Source organism: Oenanthe melanoleuca, chromosome 10 (genome assembly GCF_029582105.1).
Source record: "Oenanthe melanoleuca isolate GR-GAL-2019-014 chromosome 10, OMel1.0, whole genome shotgun sequence".
NCBI classification, from domain to species: domain Eukaryota; kingdom Metazoa; phylum Chordata; class Aves; order Passeriformes; family Muscicapidae; genus Oenanthe; species Oenanthe melanoleuca.
The window spans coordinates 4,628,023-4,647,681 of NC_079344.1; the positions used below are offsets into that span (position 1 = coordinate 4,628,023).

The 19,659-nt window shown below is 41.2% G+C and overlaps 1 protein-coding gene across 16 annotated transcripts in view; it reads right to left on the reverse strand.

Moving 5' to 3' along the window:
* Positions 1-1,873: 1,873 nt before the first annotated feature.
* TCF12 (transcription factor 12) overlaps positions 1,874-19,659 on the reverse strand; it is a 158,816-nt gene continuing 141,030 nt past the window's right edge. For 6 of the 16 annotated variants that reach the window (XM_056500079.1, XM_056500077.1, XM_056500080.1 and 3 more), the window contains 7 exons: positions 19,036-19,107; positions 18,106-18,312; positions 10,924-11,038; positions 9,946-10,117; positions 8,758-8,990; positions 5,497-5,650; positions 1,874-4,158 (listed from right to left, as the gene is read on the reverse strand). In XM_056500079.1, coding sequence (XP_056356054.1) covers positions 5,508-5,650; positions 8,758-8,990; positions 9,946-10,117; positions 10,924-11,038; positions 18,106-18,312; positions 19,036-19,107 — 942 coding nt within the window. In that variant the 3' untranslated portion in view covers positions 1,874-4,158; positions 5,497-5,507. The remainder of the gene's footprint in view (positions 4,159-5,496; positions 5,651-8,757; positions 8,991-9,945; positions 10,118-10,923; positions 11,039-18,105; positions 18,313-19,035; positions 19,108-19,659) is intronic. The other 10 variants (XM_056500085.1, XM_056500091.1, XM_056500093.1 and 7 more) reach the window with 5 other exon arrangements.

The following is a 19,659-nucleotide window of genomic DNA, read 5'->3' on the forward strand; positions in this document are numbered from 1 at the left end:
ACAGAATTGAAAGGGATTCTGTTTACAGCCCAGACAATTTGCAGTTTCAGAGCCTGGCCTGGACAGTTTCTGACTGATACAAACAACCTGAGGTGACTGCAGTGAGCAGCTCAAGTACTGAACAGGCACACACAGTGCTTGTGCTAGCAGTTGAGCAGTGTATTTGTATCTTAACCAAGAAATAAACTCTCCCTGTTTTGCCAAGGCATCCAGGTTGACAGAGGGATTAACTTCAGTAAAACAAAGGTTAAACTTACAAAGTGACCCCCAAACAGCTTCTCTGCTCTGTGGCAGCGCAGAGCTGAGGGGGAGAGGAGAAAGGATTGCAGCAGGCTCCTTGTAGCACAGTTCTCCCCCAGCCTGGGAGACTTTCACCTCCTTGCCCTGGGCAGGGGTGCAGCAGGAGGGCAGGAGCTGGGCCTGCCCTGCCCCAGGGACTGCTGTCCCTGCAGCCCAGGCTGAGGCAGGAAGGTGCCAGCCTGCTCCTTCATCCCTTCTGGCCCCCACTCTTGATATGCTGCCAGGCTTTAAAGTTCCTTCCTTTTACAGGACATTTCAGTATCCACAGGCAAGGGGTATTAGGATGCAGAAGGTATTGGTGTTACAAACAAACAGCAAAGTTTACCACCCACTGTCTTGTCTTCTACACATGGTTCCATTTTACTTTTGGTCTGCCGTGATTTCTAGATGCTGAGGGAAAATGTTTCACTCTTGGGGAAATTCTAATTAATGAAGAATCCAAAATCTTTTTAGCAGCAACTACTCAAGTAGCTGGAGGAAAAAAAGGTAAAGCCCATTTTAAGACCTTCCCAATGCTTTAGATTTACAGGAGAGCTTTCCTACAATATCCCAAATGCTAATTCTAGAAGAACCATATCTAACAAAGGTATCCCAACATGCATCTCTTCCACAAACACACACAAAAAAATCAAATGGAAATAAAAGAAACATGGAAAAAAACATGAAAAACTTATGATCAAAAAGCATATGCAAACAGGACAGCATAAGTGGGGTAAAAGAAAGATAAAGATGGGCAAATGGCCACTTTTATTCTCTCTGAAAGAAGTGACAAACTTTTAAGTCTGATTCAGAGAAGGGAAGTATTGATACATGTTCAAAGGCTGGATTTAGAATTATTACTGGAGTAAAGTTCAAATAGGGAATGTGTGCTGGGGAAGGCACTGAGCATCTCTCCCACTGCTGCTGCTGCAGGCATCTGAAAAGGGAGCTGCCATGGCTGGGCCTGACCTCCCCTGCTTAGCCAGAGCACAGCAGAGCTTTGTCTCTAACAAACCCGTGCCTGGTCTGCACTCTGAGCACTGCAACTCTCAGGTGACCAAGGACAGACTGGGAGTGGGGAGCAGTGCTGAGCACAGCAGCTGTACTGACACCCCACATTCAAACATCAGCACTGCACAGACACAGGAGCTGGAGCTGCTTGTGTCTTTGATGTGCTTGAGCTCCAGACACCTTCCCCCAAATTTCCACAAAACCTACACAGATGCATCCATCAGTTCAGAAGTAACTTGGCCCTGAACTCCACTGCACAAAGGGGCTCAGATCTTCAGGACAGTGGCAGGAGTGAGCTGTACAAGGGGCTGTGCCTGTGGGATCAGCTGCTCCTGGCTCACTGTCTGCCTGTGAATCCTTTCTGCTGTGCAGCAAACGCAGCTCAGGCACTGCTGCTCCTCAGGCACTGGGCATTTCTGGCCTGGCTTCACAGGAGCAACAACACTGCCTGCAACGTGCCTGCTCCTTGAGAACGTGTCAGGCTTTGTTCTGATAAGGGCAGAAGAGAGTTTTGCCGCTCTTTTTCAAGCAACGCATTGCCTATGAGGAGAGAGAAATTTAAAAAACTCACTGATTTACCATGTTAAAAAAAGATGGCACATTTATTGCTACATAAATGTTATATACATAGTGTTTTCTGTTACATTGACAGAAATTTTTTGAACTTCTTGCTGCTGGTTGGAAAGGTTTATCAGCAATACCTTGAAATTTGACACAGGGTACAAATCTGCAATAAACCAACAATGGAAACTGGAGAACAAGATGAGAAGCAATTCATCTCGGACAATTAGCTCTTACAATACTCCATAGGTACTACACGGTATGCTAGAACCCTACTATGGTCTTACAATGCTATTGTAAATTTCTGATATTAATGAACAGGTTATGGTAAATAACCCTACATTTTTACTACCTAATATAGTAAAATAAAGTAAGAAACTTTTTACTGAAAACTTTTTTTTGATTTCAAAAATCTAGAAAGAGTAATATTTAGAATTCAAGAAATTTTCTTACAAGATTATTGTATAAAAGACTAGCTACAGTGAAAAATAAGCCAAATGTTTTTTTCTTTCTATTTTATGAAGGAAAGCTTCTGGGCATACTGCAAAGTCTAATATAGCCAAAAAGACAACAAGCTTAGAAGGAAAAAGGCCAGGCAGTGGCACGTGATCACTTTCACACGTCATAAGCAACAAATTCCGTTTAGCTGATAAACACTGAAATGAAGAACAAGGCCACAGATATAATCAGGTGTTATTGGATGATATATGCAAATTAAAGTAATAGAAATGAGTCCACTAATTCCACAAACTGTTTTGTTAGGAACCATCCAAAACATGAGCTTAAATTCATTAGTTTATTTTATCAATCCATCTTTTGTTCTTTCAAATGAAATGACTTCATAAAAACTATAGTTTTGTTCCTGTTTCATGTGTGAACCAATTGCCAGTGATGAAAGATGCACTATATAAACAATAGCTCAGACAACCTTGGCTTAGGAAATTTCCTCCATGGTCATTGCAGTGGAAGACAGTTTCCATGGAGGTTCAAAGGGATTTTAACCATTTCAACACATCTGTGACAAAGGAATACTTATGGACACTATTTTGGTGGAGAAACATTTAAAGGTTTAATGCTAATATGGCTTGGGACGGGGGTATTTGCATTTGATTCACACTATTTTTTCTCCACTGACAAGCCATACAACATGACATGATAGTTAACGTGTACAGGAAGGAAAAACTGGTGACCATTGCTCTTAAGATTCCATTACATAATAAGCCCACCTTGCTGGTGGTTATATCATCACACTACCTGCCACGGTGAATCTGAGATTTTACTATTCACCAAAGTTACAGCCTGAAAAAAAATCTCCTTTGTATTTTAATGCATTTTGTGCTTACATACAGCTAACACTTTACATGTACTATATGTAGTACTTACTGCTCGGAAAACAAAGCAACTCTAACAAAGTAGATTCTCCCCACCCAATTTACACTTCACGTTACAAGCTTTACTATGAAGCCTAGAAGCCTAAAAAGGTTTTGTTTATAATTAGAAAAAAAAAATGTTTGAGGAAAGTCTGAGGGAAAATAAAAATCACTTTTTAAATCCAAGAAATGTTATGGTCACAGTATTGCTCCAGCCTGCAGCCTTTGCGAGGCCTCTGAGTGGCTTGAGGCACAGAGCTCAGTATGGAAGGGGAACTGTGACCATAACTGTTCAGATTAACAGAGATCAAAAATAACATAAAATAAGCTATACCAAGGAATAACTTCCTATTGCATGGAAAACACTAGTCATATGGCAAAAGGAGAGGAAAGGACAACAAAAGACTTTTCCCTTCCTTTTTTAAGACACTAATAGGTATGCTGGGAATGCTACGGGTCGACGGTTGTCACTGCTTTGTTCTCTGAATGTGAACAGCTTTAGTAAATGCTGGCATTCAGCTGAAATTTTATCAGCTTTTAACATGTTAACTTTTCCCTTTATATGTAGACCTTTACAGTTCCATAACAATAAATAAAATTTGTAGTTACAATGCATTTGTCAATTCAGTTTAGGCACAAGGCAACTTCCACAATGAGTGGAGAGATCACAACAGTCTCTGATTGTGCAGAAGCGACACACTGCTTGCAACAGAATGATATGTTCAGAGTATCTCATGGGCTGAAATTCTGTCTGAAGATCTTGTATCTTCACTCCTGATGCAGGTGTTGACCAGTAGCTTTGATCATAAGATTGCATTTGGGTTTCTTGCTTCAAGTGTTTTCTCCTGTCAGGTTTGTGTCTTCATATAATGTTAGTTGTCTGTGTCCTTGTGAAGAAAGGTCACCTTCTGTGTATCCTACCAAAAATTCTGGAATTCTAGAAAGAAATTTAGGAGAAAAAGGTTATTAGGAAAAGAATAATTAAAAAGCTTAGTATCAACACTAGAGACCTAATTTAAAATGGATTTGGTGGCATTTTCGGTCATTTAGGTGCAAAACAAAATCAGATTGAGAGACCCTGAAATCCCCTTTTCCAGAGATACCCATCATGATATATTGAAGAGATCACTCAAAAGAACCTTCTGTTTGGCCTCTCTGGATACAGGAGAAAGAATAATCTGCACATCTCAGACCTTCAATTTGTGTCTGCCTTTGCTCTGCAAACCAAGCAGGAGACAGTGCCAAGTTCACTCCCTCCAGAAGGAAAATTGCTATGTTCCTGTAGAGCCTTTTCTGTCAACTTCAGTCAACCCACAAAGTTACTGCTATTAAAAAAGCAATGACACCAAACTTTTGAAAGTGGTTCTTTGTATTTATATGGCAAGAACAGACTAAGTTGGCTATAAATCAAAAATTACCTGACAATTCCAAAGTAGCCAATTGCTCTTGTATAAAATAAAACATATCAGAGGAATTCAAAGCATTAAAAATTATAATATACACAACAACAAGAAACCTCCCAAAACATAAAATTTAGTAAAGTTCTGGATTAAAACAAGGGCAGTGAACCCAGTTTTTTTATTCTTTTTGAAAGTGGCAACAGCCCTACAGGAATACTCAATTTTCTTCCTTTTAAAATCAAGTTTCACAGCTATTTAAGAAAACCACCCAACAACATGAATAAACCCAAAAGACTGATATTCCTGTAGGGCCTCCCCATCAGTGTGTTTAAATTAGATGTTACATACTGGGCTACCTTGCAAAGCTGCAAACATTACTTTTAAATTTTAACTATCTTCACCAATATAGAGCATGACTTAAGACAGTTCCCAGTCTCTGCTGGGCAAATGAGAGGAGTTAGAATGACTGGCCTTGATAAGGAGTCCCTGAAACTGTATCAGCACCGGGAAACAATAAGAGGATTTTTAAATGAACTAATGTCATATTTAGACCATTTAAAGATGTATAATTCATCTTTATTAAGCTTGGCTTATCTAGCAAGCTGTTCACTGTTCCTCTGATGCCATGCCAAGAAGGCCACCTGAGCCAAGAGATGTAGCCATTGGCAACAAGGCACCAAAATAAAGAGACTGACGACAGTTTCTTGGGGTTTTATTATAAACCCAAACAAATCTGCAGCCTTCTGCTTGTGCTGAGAGATGGGAAAGCACAAAGAAGTCTGGTGCTGCTGGCAGCTCAGGAACCAAACCCACCACTTGCAGGTGTCTCCCCCCTTCAGCCAAGAGGAGGCAGCAGGAGCCGAGCCCTGACGTACCTGGCTGGTGTTCACATATGACCCATAGGGTTGGTAGTTTCACTCAGGCCAGGGTGGCTTCCTGGGTGCGGTGTTGGTGGCTCTGCCGATACGGCAGAAACTTTTTCTTCTTCCCTTCTCTTAAGGCAGGCTGCTTTAGGGTTTAGGTTTCGTTCTGTAACAGAAAAGTCAGAGTTCTTAATGTCCCACATGCTGACACCATGGGCAATATCAATACATGAACCCTGGAGTAAAAATAGCTCTGCAGCTTCCCTCTTCAGCTGCTGACACCCCCTGCTCACCCACAGGTGTACAAAGCTGCAGACAATCACTGCTGAAAGTCCTGCCAGACAGCTCCTAAACTGGTATTTAAAAAAAAAAAAAAAGAGACAAAAAGCCAAACCCAAACCCTTTCAGTAGCCTACATACACCTTCAGAAACTTTTAAAAAGTACCTTCTTTATCAGCATAAGACACTGAAGTGCTAAATGAGAACTGTCTGTAATTTACAATATAACATAATGAAATATATCCATTTTGTTGGTAGGCTGAAGTCTTACCAACCTTGCTGACATCACACTAGTTTTAGTAATGTTGCTGCTTCTTTCTTCCCAGTAAGTATTAGCCAGCTCCTAGGGCAGAGGAGGCAGCACACCCTGAATGGATAGTTCTCATCAGCCTCAATCTGTGAAATCACCTTGTACCCATCTTGGTTCAATCAAAAGACTGTGATGACAGTCATATACAGCAGGAGCGTTATTTTTTTTCCAGATCCTATTTCCTCTCACATTAAAGTCAATATTTTATACTAACCAGCTGTGGACCAGCTATCAAGGTATTTTCATCAGTGTGTTTCCACTTCCCCACTTAGCTTCAATAGATGTAGATTTGGATCTCATTTCCAACTAATGACAGTTTCTAAAAGTCAACTGTTCCTGTTCTTCAAAATGGCTTTTCATGAATCAAATACAGAAGATGTAAATCACAGGGGTCCAAAAGACACACAAAAAACATCTAATATATTCCACTGTGGAATTTAATCAACATTTTAAAGTATATTTAAGGTATTTTCTCGCTGTCAATGCATTCTGTTTTGCAGTTGGAGGGTAGATACAATTATAATTGCAAGAAGTCTGCCAAAACTGAACAGACAGCACAAGCCCTTCTCTTGCACTGCACAGGCACCCCTCTAGCAACTGCAGTTTACTGACCCCTGTGCATTTCAGCTCATCTGACAGAGACTATTTTGGATGGACTTGATAGTTCTGCTGTCACCAAAGTCATTATCAACAGCCTCCTACTGCATTTCCTTAAGGATGAGCACTCCTAGAGTCTACTGGAAAAAAAACCAACCCAAAACTGCTAACTTTCCTTAATCACAGTTTTCTTTGTCTAACTGTGGCTTGCCTTGAAGTTTCAAAGATTTAATTACGTGGAAACTTTGAAAGGAAGTTAATTTACAGTGATTTAGGAAATGGAGATAAAACCCCTGGTCTACACTGAGAGCTTAAATCTGAAATGGTTCATTTTGAATAGCACCAATCACAAAATGAGAAGCTTCATTACCAGCAGAGAGAGGAAATTGTTTATGCAATCACATAAAGCACTGTGCAAGCTCCTGTGGGTGTCACACAAAGCTCTGGTCACTCACTCACAGAACAGGTGCACAGAGGGACAAACGGGAGCCAGGGCCTCTCTCCAGGAGGCCCCAGAGCACAGGGAACCTGAGGAAGGGAAGTTCTCCACCTCCACTGCCTGTACAATGGGGCCAGTTTAGCTGTTAGCTCACTGAAAAAAGGATTTCTACCACAGACACTAGGGCTGGAAGTCCTCTGACCAAGGCAAAATTATTTTATTAACATGGAGCTTCCTGTGAATTACAGAATCTGTGAGAGCAGGGAGATGGAATTGATGCTTTTTAAACACCAAAACCCATGCTTGATTAATGTCCCTCTGACTTCATAATACTCAACCTTATCTTCTAGACCACAGCAAGCATTTTCAGACCAAAACAGTGATCTAAGTTTCAGAGATGCTAAACTGGGTTTTGCAATAGCCCCAGCTGCTGTCTCATCTGCAAAACAGTTGCTCTGTGCCTTGGAAGAGCTCTGGCTGGACAGAGTGTGTTCCTTTACTGACAAATGGATCAGTAAAAGTGCCTGAAAACACAGCATCTCATCCTTACTGCATGAAGTATATAAGCTTGTGTTAAGCTAGTTATTTAGCCACATTCAATAAACTTCTAACTTGCTTGGATCGTCTGTGCAAGATACAAGCAACTAATGAGAAAAAGGAAGTAAAAATGAGCTACACAAAAATAAAACATTGTTAGCACTCAGTGACATCAGCAATTCAGAGATTAATTGCATTGAGTAAATACCGCCACTGACATACCCACATCTCACACTTTTCCTTGATGCACCTTCCATCAGTGAGACACTAAGGAAGGTGTCTGCTTATGAGTCCCAAACAACAAAACATGAGGACACTCATTTGGGAAGTGCCACCTCCACAAAATGAGACTATTTCTGTTGGAAGGGCCTCCTAGACACCATCCAATCTGACTCAGGGCTGACCAAAAGTTTGAGTAAGTGCCCCAGAACTTCAACATGTCTTTGACAAAAATAGGCAGGGAGATTAAATGTCAACTGTGGCTTCACCAATTCACAAGAATAGAAGAGCTGAAGAACCAAACGTGATTCCTAGAACCATCTGTCCTCATGAGAATGAATGGCACAAAGCAGTTTTCCTTCTGCACTACCATCAGGCCTTGTTTCTTTCTTGGAAAAATTTAAAGCAATCAGAGAAAGAAGGTTCATGCAAATCCAGTTCTGATTCAATTAGAGTAGAAGCTTTCTCTCTCCCGAGTACGTTTAAGGCAAAAACTTAAGAAAACACAATAAATTCACTGCATTTTATTATTTCAATTGTGCACTTCATCCTAAAACTGATCTCTTATTGTTGCTAAAGCTTTTCTACCACTAAACAAGTGCTTGCAATTTAAGGCAAGACGTATCAATCTTTTAATTAAAAGTCTGCCTTGAAAATTTAAGAGATGCTGAGTGAACAGGAAAAAGAAAGGTCAAAGTATAAACCTTATACTCACACTGTTCCCCTTTTTTTACCAGTAATTCTTTGCCTTTTTCTAAAGAACTTCAGCATGGTTACAGAACAGCAAATACACTTTCAGCAGCTCGTGCATCTGGCTGGGCAGGTTTCAAGAGCCCCACACTGCTCCATGGACAAAGGTGCCCCAGGCCTGCCCCAGCCCCAGGCCACTGACCTCTCACTTGCTGCTCCAGGCTGAGGATCACTGCCACGGCCTGGTGGAGGATCAGCAGCTTGGTCTGCGGCTTCTCGCTCTTGAGGTGCAGCTGGCACATGCGGCCCAGCTCCTTGAACGCCTCGTTGATGTCGCGCACGCGCAAACGCTCCCGCGCGTTGTTCGCCATCCTTCGCTCCTTCTCTCGTTCTATTTTCTGCTCTGGGTTCAAATCCTCATCTTCGTTAGTACTGCTGCAAGAAAGCAAATGTAACAGGAAAAACGTAACAGGATATTGAAATATCACTGGTCTTTCAAACAAGTGATCATGGTGCTGACTCTGAATAGGTGAAGAATACAACAATTTCCAATGAAGTTTTTGCTATTTTCTAATACATCAGTTTATGTAAAAGCACATTCAAGGAACTTTCAGTTTCATGTGCTTATTTAAGAGTTTTACTTTTGTTAAAGATCACACTGGCCACTTTTAGAACTATTTTTTCTAGAGCTAAACAGTTAGATTTAGAATTCTTGAACTGCCTCAAATGATATTAAGTTTTTTAATATAGGTTCATCCAATTTAGTCTAAAACTGTGCAAAACCTCTGATCTAATAAAATTAACACAGTAAAATGCCATCAAATAAGTGCTAATACATATGCTGCCTATGGTTGCAAAATTCTGATTGTTTACTGTTACCTCAAATTTCAAAGCTTGTATCAGGCCTATCAGGCAGACTCAGAAGCATTAGACAGTGTCAGCTCCAGTTTTGTGGTTTGGGAGGGAACAAAGTGTTTCAAGAGGACACTTAGCCACAGTGTTTCACTCAGATTCCAGGTCAGGAGCTGGAGCTCTCCATTGCCACAGACTCACATTTAGAAGGGCAGCCCTGTGCCAGGTACAAAGTATTACTGGTTTCTGACGTTGTCCCATGCTGTGTGCTCAATCCTTTGTTGCTTACATGTACAGGCAGACATTAGAGCATGGCACTAGCATAAGGGAATGCACATTTGACAGATGATTTCCCCAGCAAATCTTCTACCATGTATTTAAATATACAGATAGCATAAACTTTTTCTCCCTTTCAGCTGCCTACTGGCCTACGCACTGCAGTAACACAAAAGCCTTGCAATAAATTTATCAAATACAAGGCCAACATGCTACTGAGCATTATCAAAGCACAGATTCTCAGGTTATGTCAGCAACGCACCTTGTTCTGCCTCTGGATGAGACCTTGATATCCTTCTGGGAGGACTCGTCATCTGATTTCATGTCATCTGATGAGGGGGGTTCATGGATATTTTCATCCTTCTCCTTATGTTCAGACTTGATTTCTGTTGGACCTATAGCCACAGACTGGCTCTGTAAGCCACCTGACAGTGCTGCAAGCAATCAGAGAGCAGAGTGAGAGTCACAGCACTGAAACACTGCACAGAACTCAGCAGATAATGGCAGCGAGGGGCCAGAGCCGAGCAGAGTCTGGGGAGACAACAGGAAGAACTAACAGAAACAAGAAATCCTGGCAACACTACTGTACTTGGACATGTGTCATGGGTTATAAAGCAATCACAGCTCACAGAGCAGCTTGATTGGTAACAGCTCAGTCTAAGGAAAACACTGTTTAAGACAAAAGGACATTGAGTGAAGTAAGGAAATTTGCACCTGATGTCTGGGCTGCAAATTTACAGGCAGAGCTGCTCTGACATCGAGGCTTGGGTTTAGGCTGAATGTGCAACACTCCCTAAATGGTGCTAGCATGCTAGTAAAGGAGCTGAGTTCAGTTTTGTGCAGTTTACTTCTTCAGCTAGAAATGGAAGGAGCTGTAAACATGGGCGTGGAATGACCTCCTTCGACTGGCTGTGCTGAACTCTGGTCTCAGCCCACTCCACAGCTCTCTTGGCTGACTGGGAAATGGCTGCAGCTCTGCCAATGGATCATGGCCCTTAAGCTGGAGAGACGTGGCTATAATGCAGCCTTGTCTTGAAGTTATACTGGATTAATTGAGGGATGCCCTCACAATTGTTGCAGGAGTCCCTAACAGTGGTATATTGGATTTGTTATTAATCTTTATTTTTCAACATTATCTATGTCCCTATCCCTTGCACTGATGCCATTTTACCAAGATCTACAGCTTCACTGGCTCTAAAACTACTGAAACCCTGTCCAGCACTGAAGCCTGGAAAGTTACCTCTGTAGCTGTCTTGTGTTTTATGATTTAGTTCTGTGCTCTGAGCAGAAACTGTACTGGGAAGAACTGAATGGTTGCTGTTGAGGCTGACACCTTCTTCCCGGTGAGTCCCAACCTAAAGCAAGGCAAAGCAAAGATTTCTTTTAAAGATGTGTTTCAAAGAAATAATCCAAAAATAGAAGTTTAAATACTGAAAGTATTTGCTGGATTAGAGACCCGAATTAAAATTCTCACTGAGTAAAGGAAACATTTAGTTGACTGATGCTGTTACACTGAAACATCTGATTACACCTAACTGGACTGGGCTGTATCTGAAGCAGTGACCAACTCTGTTTGGAATAAAATAATCCAGGTATCTAACTATTCTTACCACCTATTTTCTCATCTATTCCTTCATAATACATAATGATTTAATTTCTGAGCAGCAAGCATTGAGATGAAGAGTCTTGAAAAATTCTAATTTTGCATAAACTTGAATTAATGATACTTATGTGAGACATCTTTGAGTGTGCATACCTAACCTGAAGAGGCAACTCGTTAAAAAACTGCTGCTCAATACAGAATACTGTCATCAACTTCTTTAAAAAAATATTTGTTCAAGAAAAAAGATACACTGTCTGTATTTAAATAATTTGGAACACATTTCTAAAGGCACAAAAGTCCTTAAACATTTATAATATAGCCAACATAATATAATTAAACAGTTAAAAAACGAACAAAGACGAGGGATTCTACCATTATTTGTATAGTTACAAAAACTGGCTACAGATGAAGCTTTTTATTGGAACAGTAGCAAACATGTCAACTAGAAGATTAAGCCTTTAATTAAATAGGTTTATTGCCTGGAGTTACACATGAGAACCACTGTTTTTCAATAAATCCTTCAATCCTAGTAAACTGCTGAGCTTTGAATCCCTCTTGAGTAATTAATGCAGCTTTTACCTTTCATGTCTTAGTATGGGTTTTACCCGGAGAGAGATAAATACCCTTATGCAAGTTTATCCTTTGTTTAATATACACTTGTTCCTGTAAGCTAATGCACAGGAACAAAAAAAGAAAGGGGGAACCACCCCTCCCCAACAACCCACAGCTAATATCAGGTCATTCCGGGCTGCTATTTGTATCCATTGTTCTGCAGAAAATCTCCTCTTGTATACTGTGGAATATCTGTTGCTATTTCAAGTACATTTTATCTTCCTCTGCGTGTAATAGGCTTTGTTTGTGAGAAATTCTGCTCTGGATACGGTCGGCCCAGCTCCTGCAAGAGTCGTGAACTGCCCGGGAGGAAGCTGAGCCTGGGTCTTTCAGCCCAAGAGGCAAAACTCTCTACAAATGGAACATGATGCTCATTCTCACTCTGAACTTTTCAAAACAGAGTCTTTCCCTAATTCCACCTTGCAGGTTGTGTGTTTTATTTTCTTCTTCTGGTCATGCTTAGTCCTAACACTTGAGGGTGCTTTTATTCAAGCTACGGACTATTACTTGTTTCAGGGCCAGGTTTGTTTCAAAATCTACTTCTTAAAAAAGGCAAAACTTTCTTAAAGTTGTGTACAAACAGCAGCTGCCAGACCCCTGGCAATTTTCAAATCTAGAGCTAATCTAAAGGCACTAGATTAGCAAATCAGTTCTGATAAAGGCAGAGAATAGATGAGAAGTAAAACCTGAATTCAAGCCATGTTCCAAACCTTTGAAACCAAGATGTACAAATTAAAAGCATACAATTTAGATTAACAGGATTTAGACAGAAATTTTAAGAGCTAAAATGTTACAAAACTGACCATAAAAGTGATTTTTATCTGTGATCTATGATATACCAGAAAATCCAATATGGCTAACAAAAAAACCCACACAAAATTACTTGCTGAAAATCACTGCATCCCATGCAGAAGCAAACACCTCTGTTTGCTACAGTTACAAGTGATCGGTGGCTACTTCAAGCTACCAATGATTCAAGTATCTTAAACACTGAGTTCCTAAAATTTAGTTTGCTCTCCTATCCCTGGACCCGAACAGCATAGAGAAAGGGCTGTCCCCATCTGCATTTCAATGGAGCACAACCTCAGGCTTCCTTTAACTCTTCTGAAAGGCGGCCGGGGCCATCAGCTCCGCGGCGCTCGGAACAAACGAGCTCTCGACGTGTTTTATTGCTATTATTTATAAGCGATTCCCAGTCAGGCGCTTTCCGAGCGCCAAGGGCCAGCTCCGGGGGCAGCGAGCTGCCGGCGGCTCCCGCGGAGCCCCGGAGCGGCGCGCGGACCGCGGGGATCGCGGCGCTGCCGAGCGTTCCCCATTTCCATACAGCTGCGGGCTGTGCCCGGCCCCGGCCCGCGGGACTCACGGCAGCTCGGCTCCAGAGCCAACTCACTCCGAGCTAATGCATCCTCTCAGGCGCTAATCCAGCCTTGTTTCCATGGTCTCTCCGCCCAAGCAAAGCTCGAAGCTTCCCAGGCACACAAAATGGGAGACAAGCGGAAGGCCGGGCTCTGCCACACCGCAGGCAGCCAGAGCACTCAGTGTGCGGAGAGACAGTGGTGAGCAGTAACCAGCCCGGGCACAGAGCTCGGGATGTGCTGTGAGCAGTGACCAGCACAGGCACAGAGCTCGGGATGTGCTGTGAGCAGTAACCAGCCCGGGCACAGAGCTCGGGATGTGCTGTGAGCAGTGACCAGCACGGGCACAGAGCTCGGGATGTGCTGTGAGCAGTGACCAGCACGGGCACAGAGCTCGGGATGTGCTGTGAGCAGTGACCAGCACAGGCACAGAGCTCGGGATGTGCTGTGAGCAGTGACCAGCCCGGGCACAGAGCTCGGGATGTGCTGTGAGCAGTAACCAGCCCGGGCACAGAGCTCGGGATGTGCTGTGAGCAGTGACCAGCCCGGGCACAGAGCTCGGGATGTGCTGTGAGCAGTAACCAGCCCGGGCACAGAGCTCGGGATGTGCTGTGAGCAGTGACCAGCACAGGCACAGAGCTCGGGATGTGCTGTGAGCAGTGACCAGCACAGGCACAGAGCTCGGGATGTGCTGTGAGCAGTGACCAGCACGGGCACAGAGCTCGGGATGTGCTGTGAGCAGTGACCAGCACAGGCACAGAGCTCGGGATGTGCTGTGAGCAGTGACCAGCACAGGCACAGAGCTCGGGATGTGCTGTGAGCAGTGACCAGCACAGGCACAGAGCTCGGGATGTGCTGTGAGCAGTAACCAGCCCGGGCACAGAGCTCGGGATGTGCTGTGAGCAGTGACCAGCACGGGCACAGAGCTCGGGATGTGCTGTGAGCAGTGACCAGCACAGGCACAGAGCTCGGGATGTGCTGTGAGCAGTGACCAGCCCGGGCACAGAGCTCGGGATGTGCTGTGAGCAGTGACCAGCACGGGCACAGAGCTCGGGATGTGCTGTGAGCAGTGACCAGCACAGGCACAGAGCTCGGCACCACCACGCTCACATCACTGCCCTTTACCTGCTTCCTGCACACAATACCAACACAACTCAGGTCAGCATCCAGTGCAATCACAAAAACCTTACCCCTCAGTAACCCTAGGCTGAGCAAAACAGTAGTCCTGTTACAAGACTGTACGTTGTTGTAATTTACCAGGCCAACTGTATTCATTTTTATCATTTCAAGAAAAACTTGTACACAGGACAATTTGCAGCCCCACTGACACTTGCAAAATTTAAAAAAACCAACCAAACCTGAGGGCAAAACATATTTCGGTTGATTTAAGTGGTAACATTTGGGATCTGAAACCAGAAAAACAGTTAAGTATTTCAGGCAACTAAATAAAAACTAGACAAATCATGGGCAGTTATGACACACAACTGCATGCAGGAGAACCGAGAGTGACACATGGGGAAAGGACATCTTTGTCCTGTTAATATCAGTTCTGCACCTCACACTTCAGATTGAGTATTCATTTTGAGCACTTAGCACTGAAAGCTTTTGAGAACTAGAAAATAAAAATACCACTCTTGGTCTGAGTCTTAGAACTTACCAAGCCCTGCTAGCTGGTGAGTTTGCCATGGTCATTAAACCATTTTAGCCAAGGTGTGCATAATTAAGGCAATGAAAAGGGCTTTGTAATCAAGAATTTTACACTTCAGACAGCTCAGAGTTGTTTAGTGGGAGCACAATCTCTGCAGGGAAACAGCATCTCTGGAAGGGCTTGAGCAAGAGCAGAGGTTGGTGTTGGAAAAGCTGCTTAACTGCCCTTTCATGCTTCTGCTGTAGCAGGCACAGGGCACAAAGAGGGAGATCACCAATTTTCTTAGATTCCTGTTATACCTGAAAAAACCCTCTAACTTAAGGATTGAGTTTCATCCTTAACTGAGTTTCCAGGCCTTTTATTTATTTATTTTTAATCAGTTCAGGCTGTTCTTTTTCCATTGTATTACAATGACAAATAAAAAGCAGCTTGAATAAGAACAAAAAGTATTACTTCTTAACTTTTCAATAATACATGAAATAAAATACAAATCAACTTCAAAGGCCAGTTAGCAAATATTTGATGAGTTTGAGATATTAAAAATCTATTTGAATAAGTCTAATGGCCAGCCTGGCTAAAAAGAAAACAAGACCATTCAGAGCAAGCAGGAAATGAAGTCAACTAGAGTTGTAAAATAAATCTGGCTCAAAAATTAAGCAAATGTTAAAATAAAACCATGCCTGGTTACACTAATTACATAAAAAGGAGTTAAATTACTCATTTCCTAGCTCCTTCTGCCAAGATCATCATCTTCAAGGGAAATTAAATTTTTTTCCTATTTTTTTTAAAAGAGAAAAATGTTTTGTGCAAAGATCCCACCCTCCTTTAACAAGGAAGTTTCATTTGGTGCTGAATTCCAATGAACATTTCTTGACCCTATGTCAAACAAAACTTCAAAAATAGGTAGTCACCATTATCACTGTTGACATTTCTCACTATGTTAGCCCAATATTCATTATTTTTTTTAAATTTACTGGATGTCATCTTAAGTAAAGTGGTATTTAAATCCAGAATGAAGGCTGGATTTTACAGTTCAGGTTGTGTGTCAAATCCTCTGCTCTCCTACTTGCTATTTAAAAAGAACACTAACCTAATAGTAAACAAGAGTTTGAAATTAATTGGTTATTGAAGAAGAATTACCCTTTATACTTGGAGGGCATTACTGCAATGCAGTCATCACTAATAAAGCACTCAGTCTGCACCACAGCCAGATGTGCCAGCCCCTGCTCTGTACCTATTTCAGGACTCCATCCTAAGCTGTGCTGAGTTCCTGCAATTGCAAATGATGTCAAAGGGCACTCTTTGGGGACTGGGCAAGGCCACAACAGGATGCCTTCTGTTGGAGCCAATTATTCTGATGTAACAAAATTAAGGTCAATCCAAGAAATTCTTTAGCTGACTCACTTCTCAAGGCAAAACTGATCTGCAAGCTGGTTTCGCCAAGTGAGGATAAAATGTACAGGCATTTTTTTTTCCTTAATTTAAGTTTATTTCTAACAGACAAGCATCTGTCAACCAAATAATTAGATGATAAATTAGATGTGTAGTACTTACACAACTACATTAAACTAGAGAAGATCAAGGAACTTCTGTCCATTTTGGAGAGTCATTTTCCACTGTCTCCTATTTTAATAAAAACTGAGTTGATAAAATATTTATCATAGCTTATTTAAAAGAGAAACTGAGATTTTTATGTACACTTTGGCACTACCTGTATTTATTTGACTGCGTCTGGCTTAGCAGTATCAGAAGGTTCCTCAAGTCACAGAAAAAATTTGTCACTGCAGTTTCAGTCACTCACTTTATGTTGCATCAAGACCAGAGGGGAAAAAAGTTCTCTTTTGTATGACTAAATTTCAGTCTTACCCAGAACATGGTAGAACTTTAAAAATATTCTTTAAATATTAAATCTCAGTAGATACAACAAAAAAAAATCAAAGTACTTATGCATCATTTCTTTCATTACTAAAAAGTAACTGTGAACTTGTATAGAAAGCTGAAGTTGGATGTGCATTTGGAAAGTACCCCCTCCACAAAGCCCCCAAACACACGCAGCTTATAGAAAGCAACCAGTTCTTTTTGATGTTTACTGCAGTGGTCCTGAAATTAATATAAATGGATGTGTGACGTGCGAATGGGAGAGCCTGGAACTAATTCTGTTTTATAGAATACAAACCCTTCAGCAATTGGGGTACCTAATTATTTTGATGATAGGTGAAATTTTGCCTTGATCACACAGTACCCAGCTGTGAATCTGTTTTATAACAGAAAATTTCACAGCATGTAACTGGTCTTTAAAATTACGCTGTAAACATGCAAACACATGGCACCACTAAAACAAGCATGTTCTTAAAAGCTCTTTTTCCTTTAAGCATTTTTGAGAGGGGTGGAATGAAAAGGAAGAAAAAGGGAAGTGAGCAATGCTACAAATAGATTCGTTTACTGTGTAATGCTTTTAGCATATTTCTAATCTATAAAAAGCTCAACTACATTTTTTCAGAACAGTTCACATTTTTAAAGAAACTAAAAGACATGGATTGAATTATTTCATCCTTCTTGGGGATTAATCTGAAAGTAGTTTCCTTTTCATTGTTACTTACACTACAGCTGTGCTCAAACTCCTTTTCGTTTAGCAAAAAAGTTTAAATTTTGAGCCTGCGCACACTATGGTTCCACATTCCAACAGCTTCCTCCCAGTCCTCTGCCAGCATCTGCTATTGAAGACTAGTTCCAATTTACAATAAACAGCTTTTCCAGACCAGAACACTTGAAATTCAGTCCTCCTCGACTGCTTTTCCCATTCAATCTCCCTATTCACCATTTCAAGGAGAAAACGGTTCTGCCAATTATTACACATCTGGAAAAAATGCATGTATAAGCTGAAACGCTCTCAGCAGAAAGTTTCAGCTTTCTGCATATGGTCACAGCAGGATTTTATGGGCCACTGACCAGGCCAAAGTCTAAGTTTTCCCATCTTTTTCCTCCCCCTCATTTCTGCCCACCCCCACTCCAACATTCTAATTGGAAACCCATAGCAGGTGCAAGCTGTCTGCCATCTTTTCCTGCACAAAAATCTGAAGTGGTTTCTTCCTGATAAATATTAGTCTTACAGCCCAGTTCAACCTCAGTAGGCCCTACAATAGTTTCAATGCATCAGCTGTAGTTGCTTTGCATAAACATACTCATGTTTTATAACATCATTACCATGGATGCTTGTCTGTTGGCTGTTACAAGGCTGGATGCTCCATAGTTTGAGTTCAGGCTTCCAATTGGCCCATTGTGGGATGGTCCCAATAAACTATGGATATCTCCATGGCCAGCTGACAGGCTGGTGGAAGGCCCCACGGCGTGGTTCCGCAGCACATGGATGGCATCATCCAGTCTGTCCAAGCGATCCTCCATCCGGGACTGCTGTGGGGAGGCAAGAGGGGCAGCAACACCCATTACTCAATAAATCCCCAGGCTCTCACACCACAACAGTCTATCTCGGAGGCATTAAAGACAGAAGATGAAATGTGGTATCAAAATAGTATCAAAAGACTTTGAGAGCACCTACCAGCACTACAAACAAACAGGAAAAAGAAAATATTATCTGGAGATTTTGTTCAAGATAGAATTCATTCCTCAAATAGGTGGCAGCTTTGAAAGTGAAGCTTATTATAAGGTTAATGTTACTCAGCTGCTATTATATGGCATGAAAAGAAAAAAAGGAATTGCTACAAAATAAGCTAATGCAGGACAAGAAAGAATGATCATAAAATCAGCCTCACCATGCTGGAAACAATTAAGAGAGGCAGTAGCTTTTTGAGAATCCGTATTACAAAAAAACTGGACAAAACTTTTAGTAATAATTTTTTTAAATGGACCTTCAAACAGATTAGGTATTTCAGAAATAAAAGCAAGCTATTTGTGTTACTGTCGAAGTCCGTCTTAAAATTACTTTATTTTATTAAAAGGAATATCAAAAAAACCCAAAGCAAAACCAATTCTGACACTGCAGCTCTAGAAACTAAAATAGCAGGATGTTGGAGTCAAAGGATGGGTCATACACTACACTAATTTAAGTTTTTAATGGGGAATCCGAAGAAGCGTTAATTGAAACACAAAAAGGCACCATCTAAAGTGAAATAGTACCTCACAGACATCCTTTAAGAAGGACATTGCATCTTGCAAATGCTCGTGAAGTTGCTGTTCAACTCGATTTTTCTGGCAAAGTCAAGACAGAACAGGAAGCAAAGCACAGGTTAAGATTAATTCAAAAAAGAGGTGAGGAAACAGCTGATGTGCATGTCAGCAATAAATTGTTAGTCAAGTTAATGCAACAGAGATCTGATTATATTAAGATAAGAAAAGGCTAAATATTTAACATTGCAGTTATGTTAGAATTCTAAGATGTACATAACAATTATATTTAATTGCAAAAATATTGAAGAAAAGAAATCTGATTTAACTCATAATTTATTCTTGTTAGACAGAAAAAATAGAAATTACATCTGTGGAAACTAGAAATATTAAGCAAATAATCAAAACCTTCCTTTAAATTTTCCCTGTTTCCTTCCCAATATTGTATTGGAAATGTAAGAAGGAAGTCAGTAACTGAAATCCTCTGCTGAATCCTCCAAAGAAGAAAATTTACAATGCTGTAGATTACTACCTGTATGATTTTCTGTAAAATGTATCATTAATAAAGAAACATTCCCACAACAAACAATATACAAATAAAAAGTATTAATCCTTTAATAACAGTGCAATGCAAAC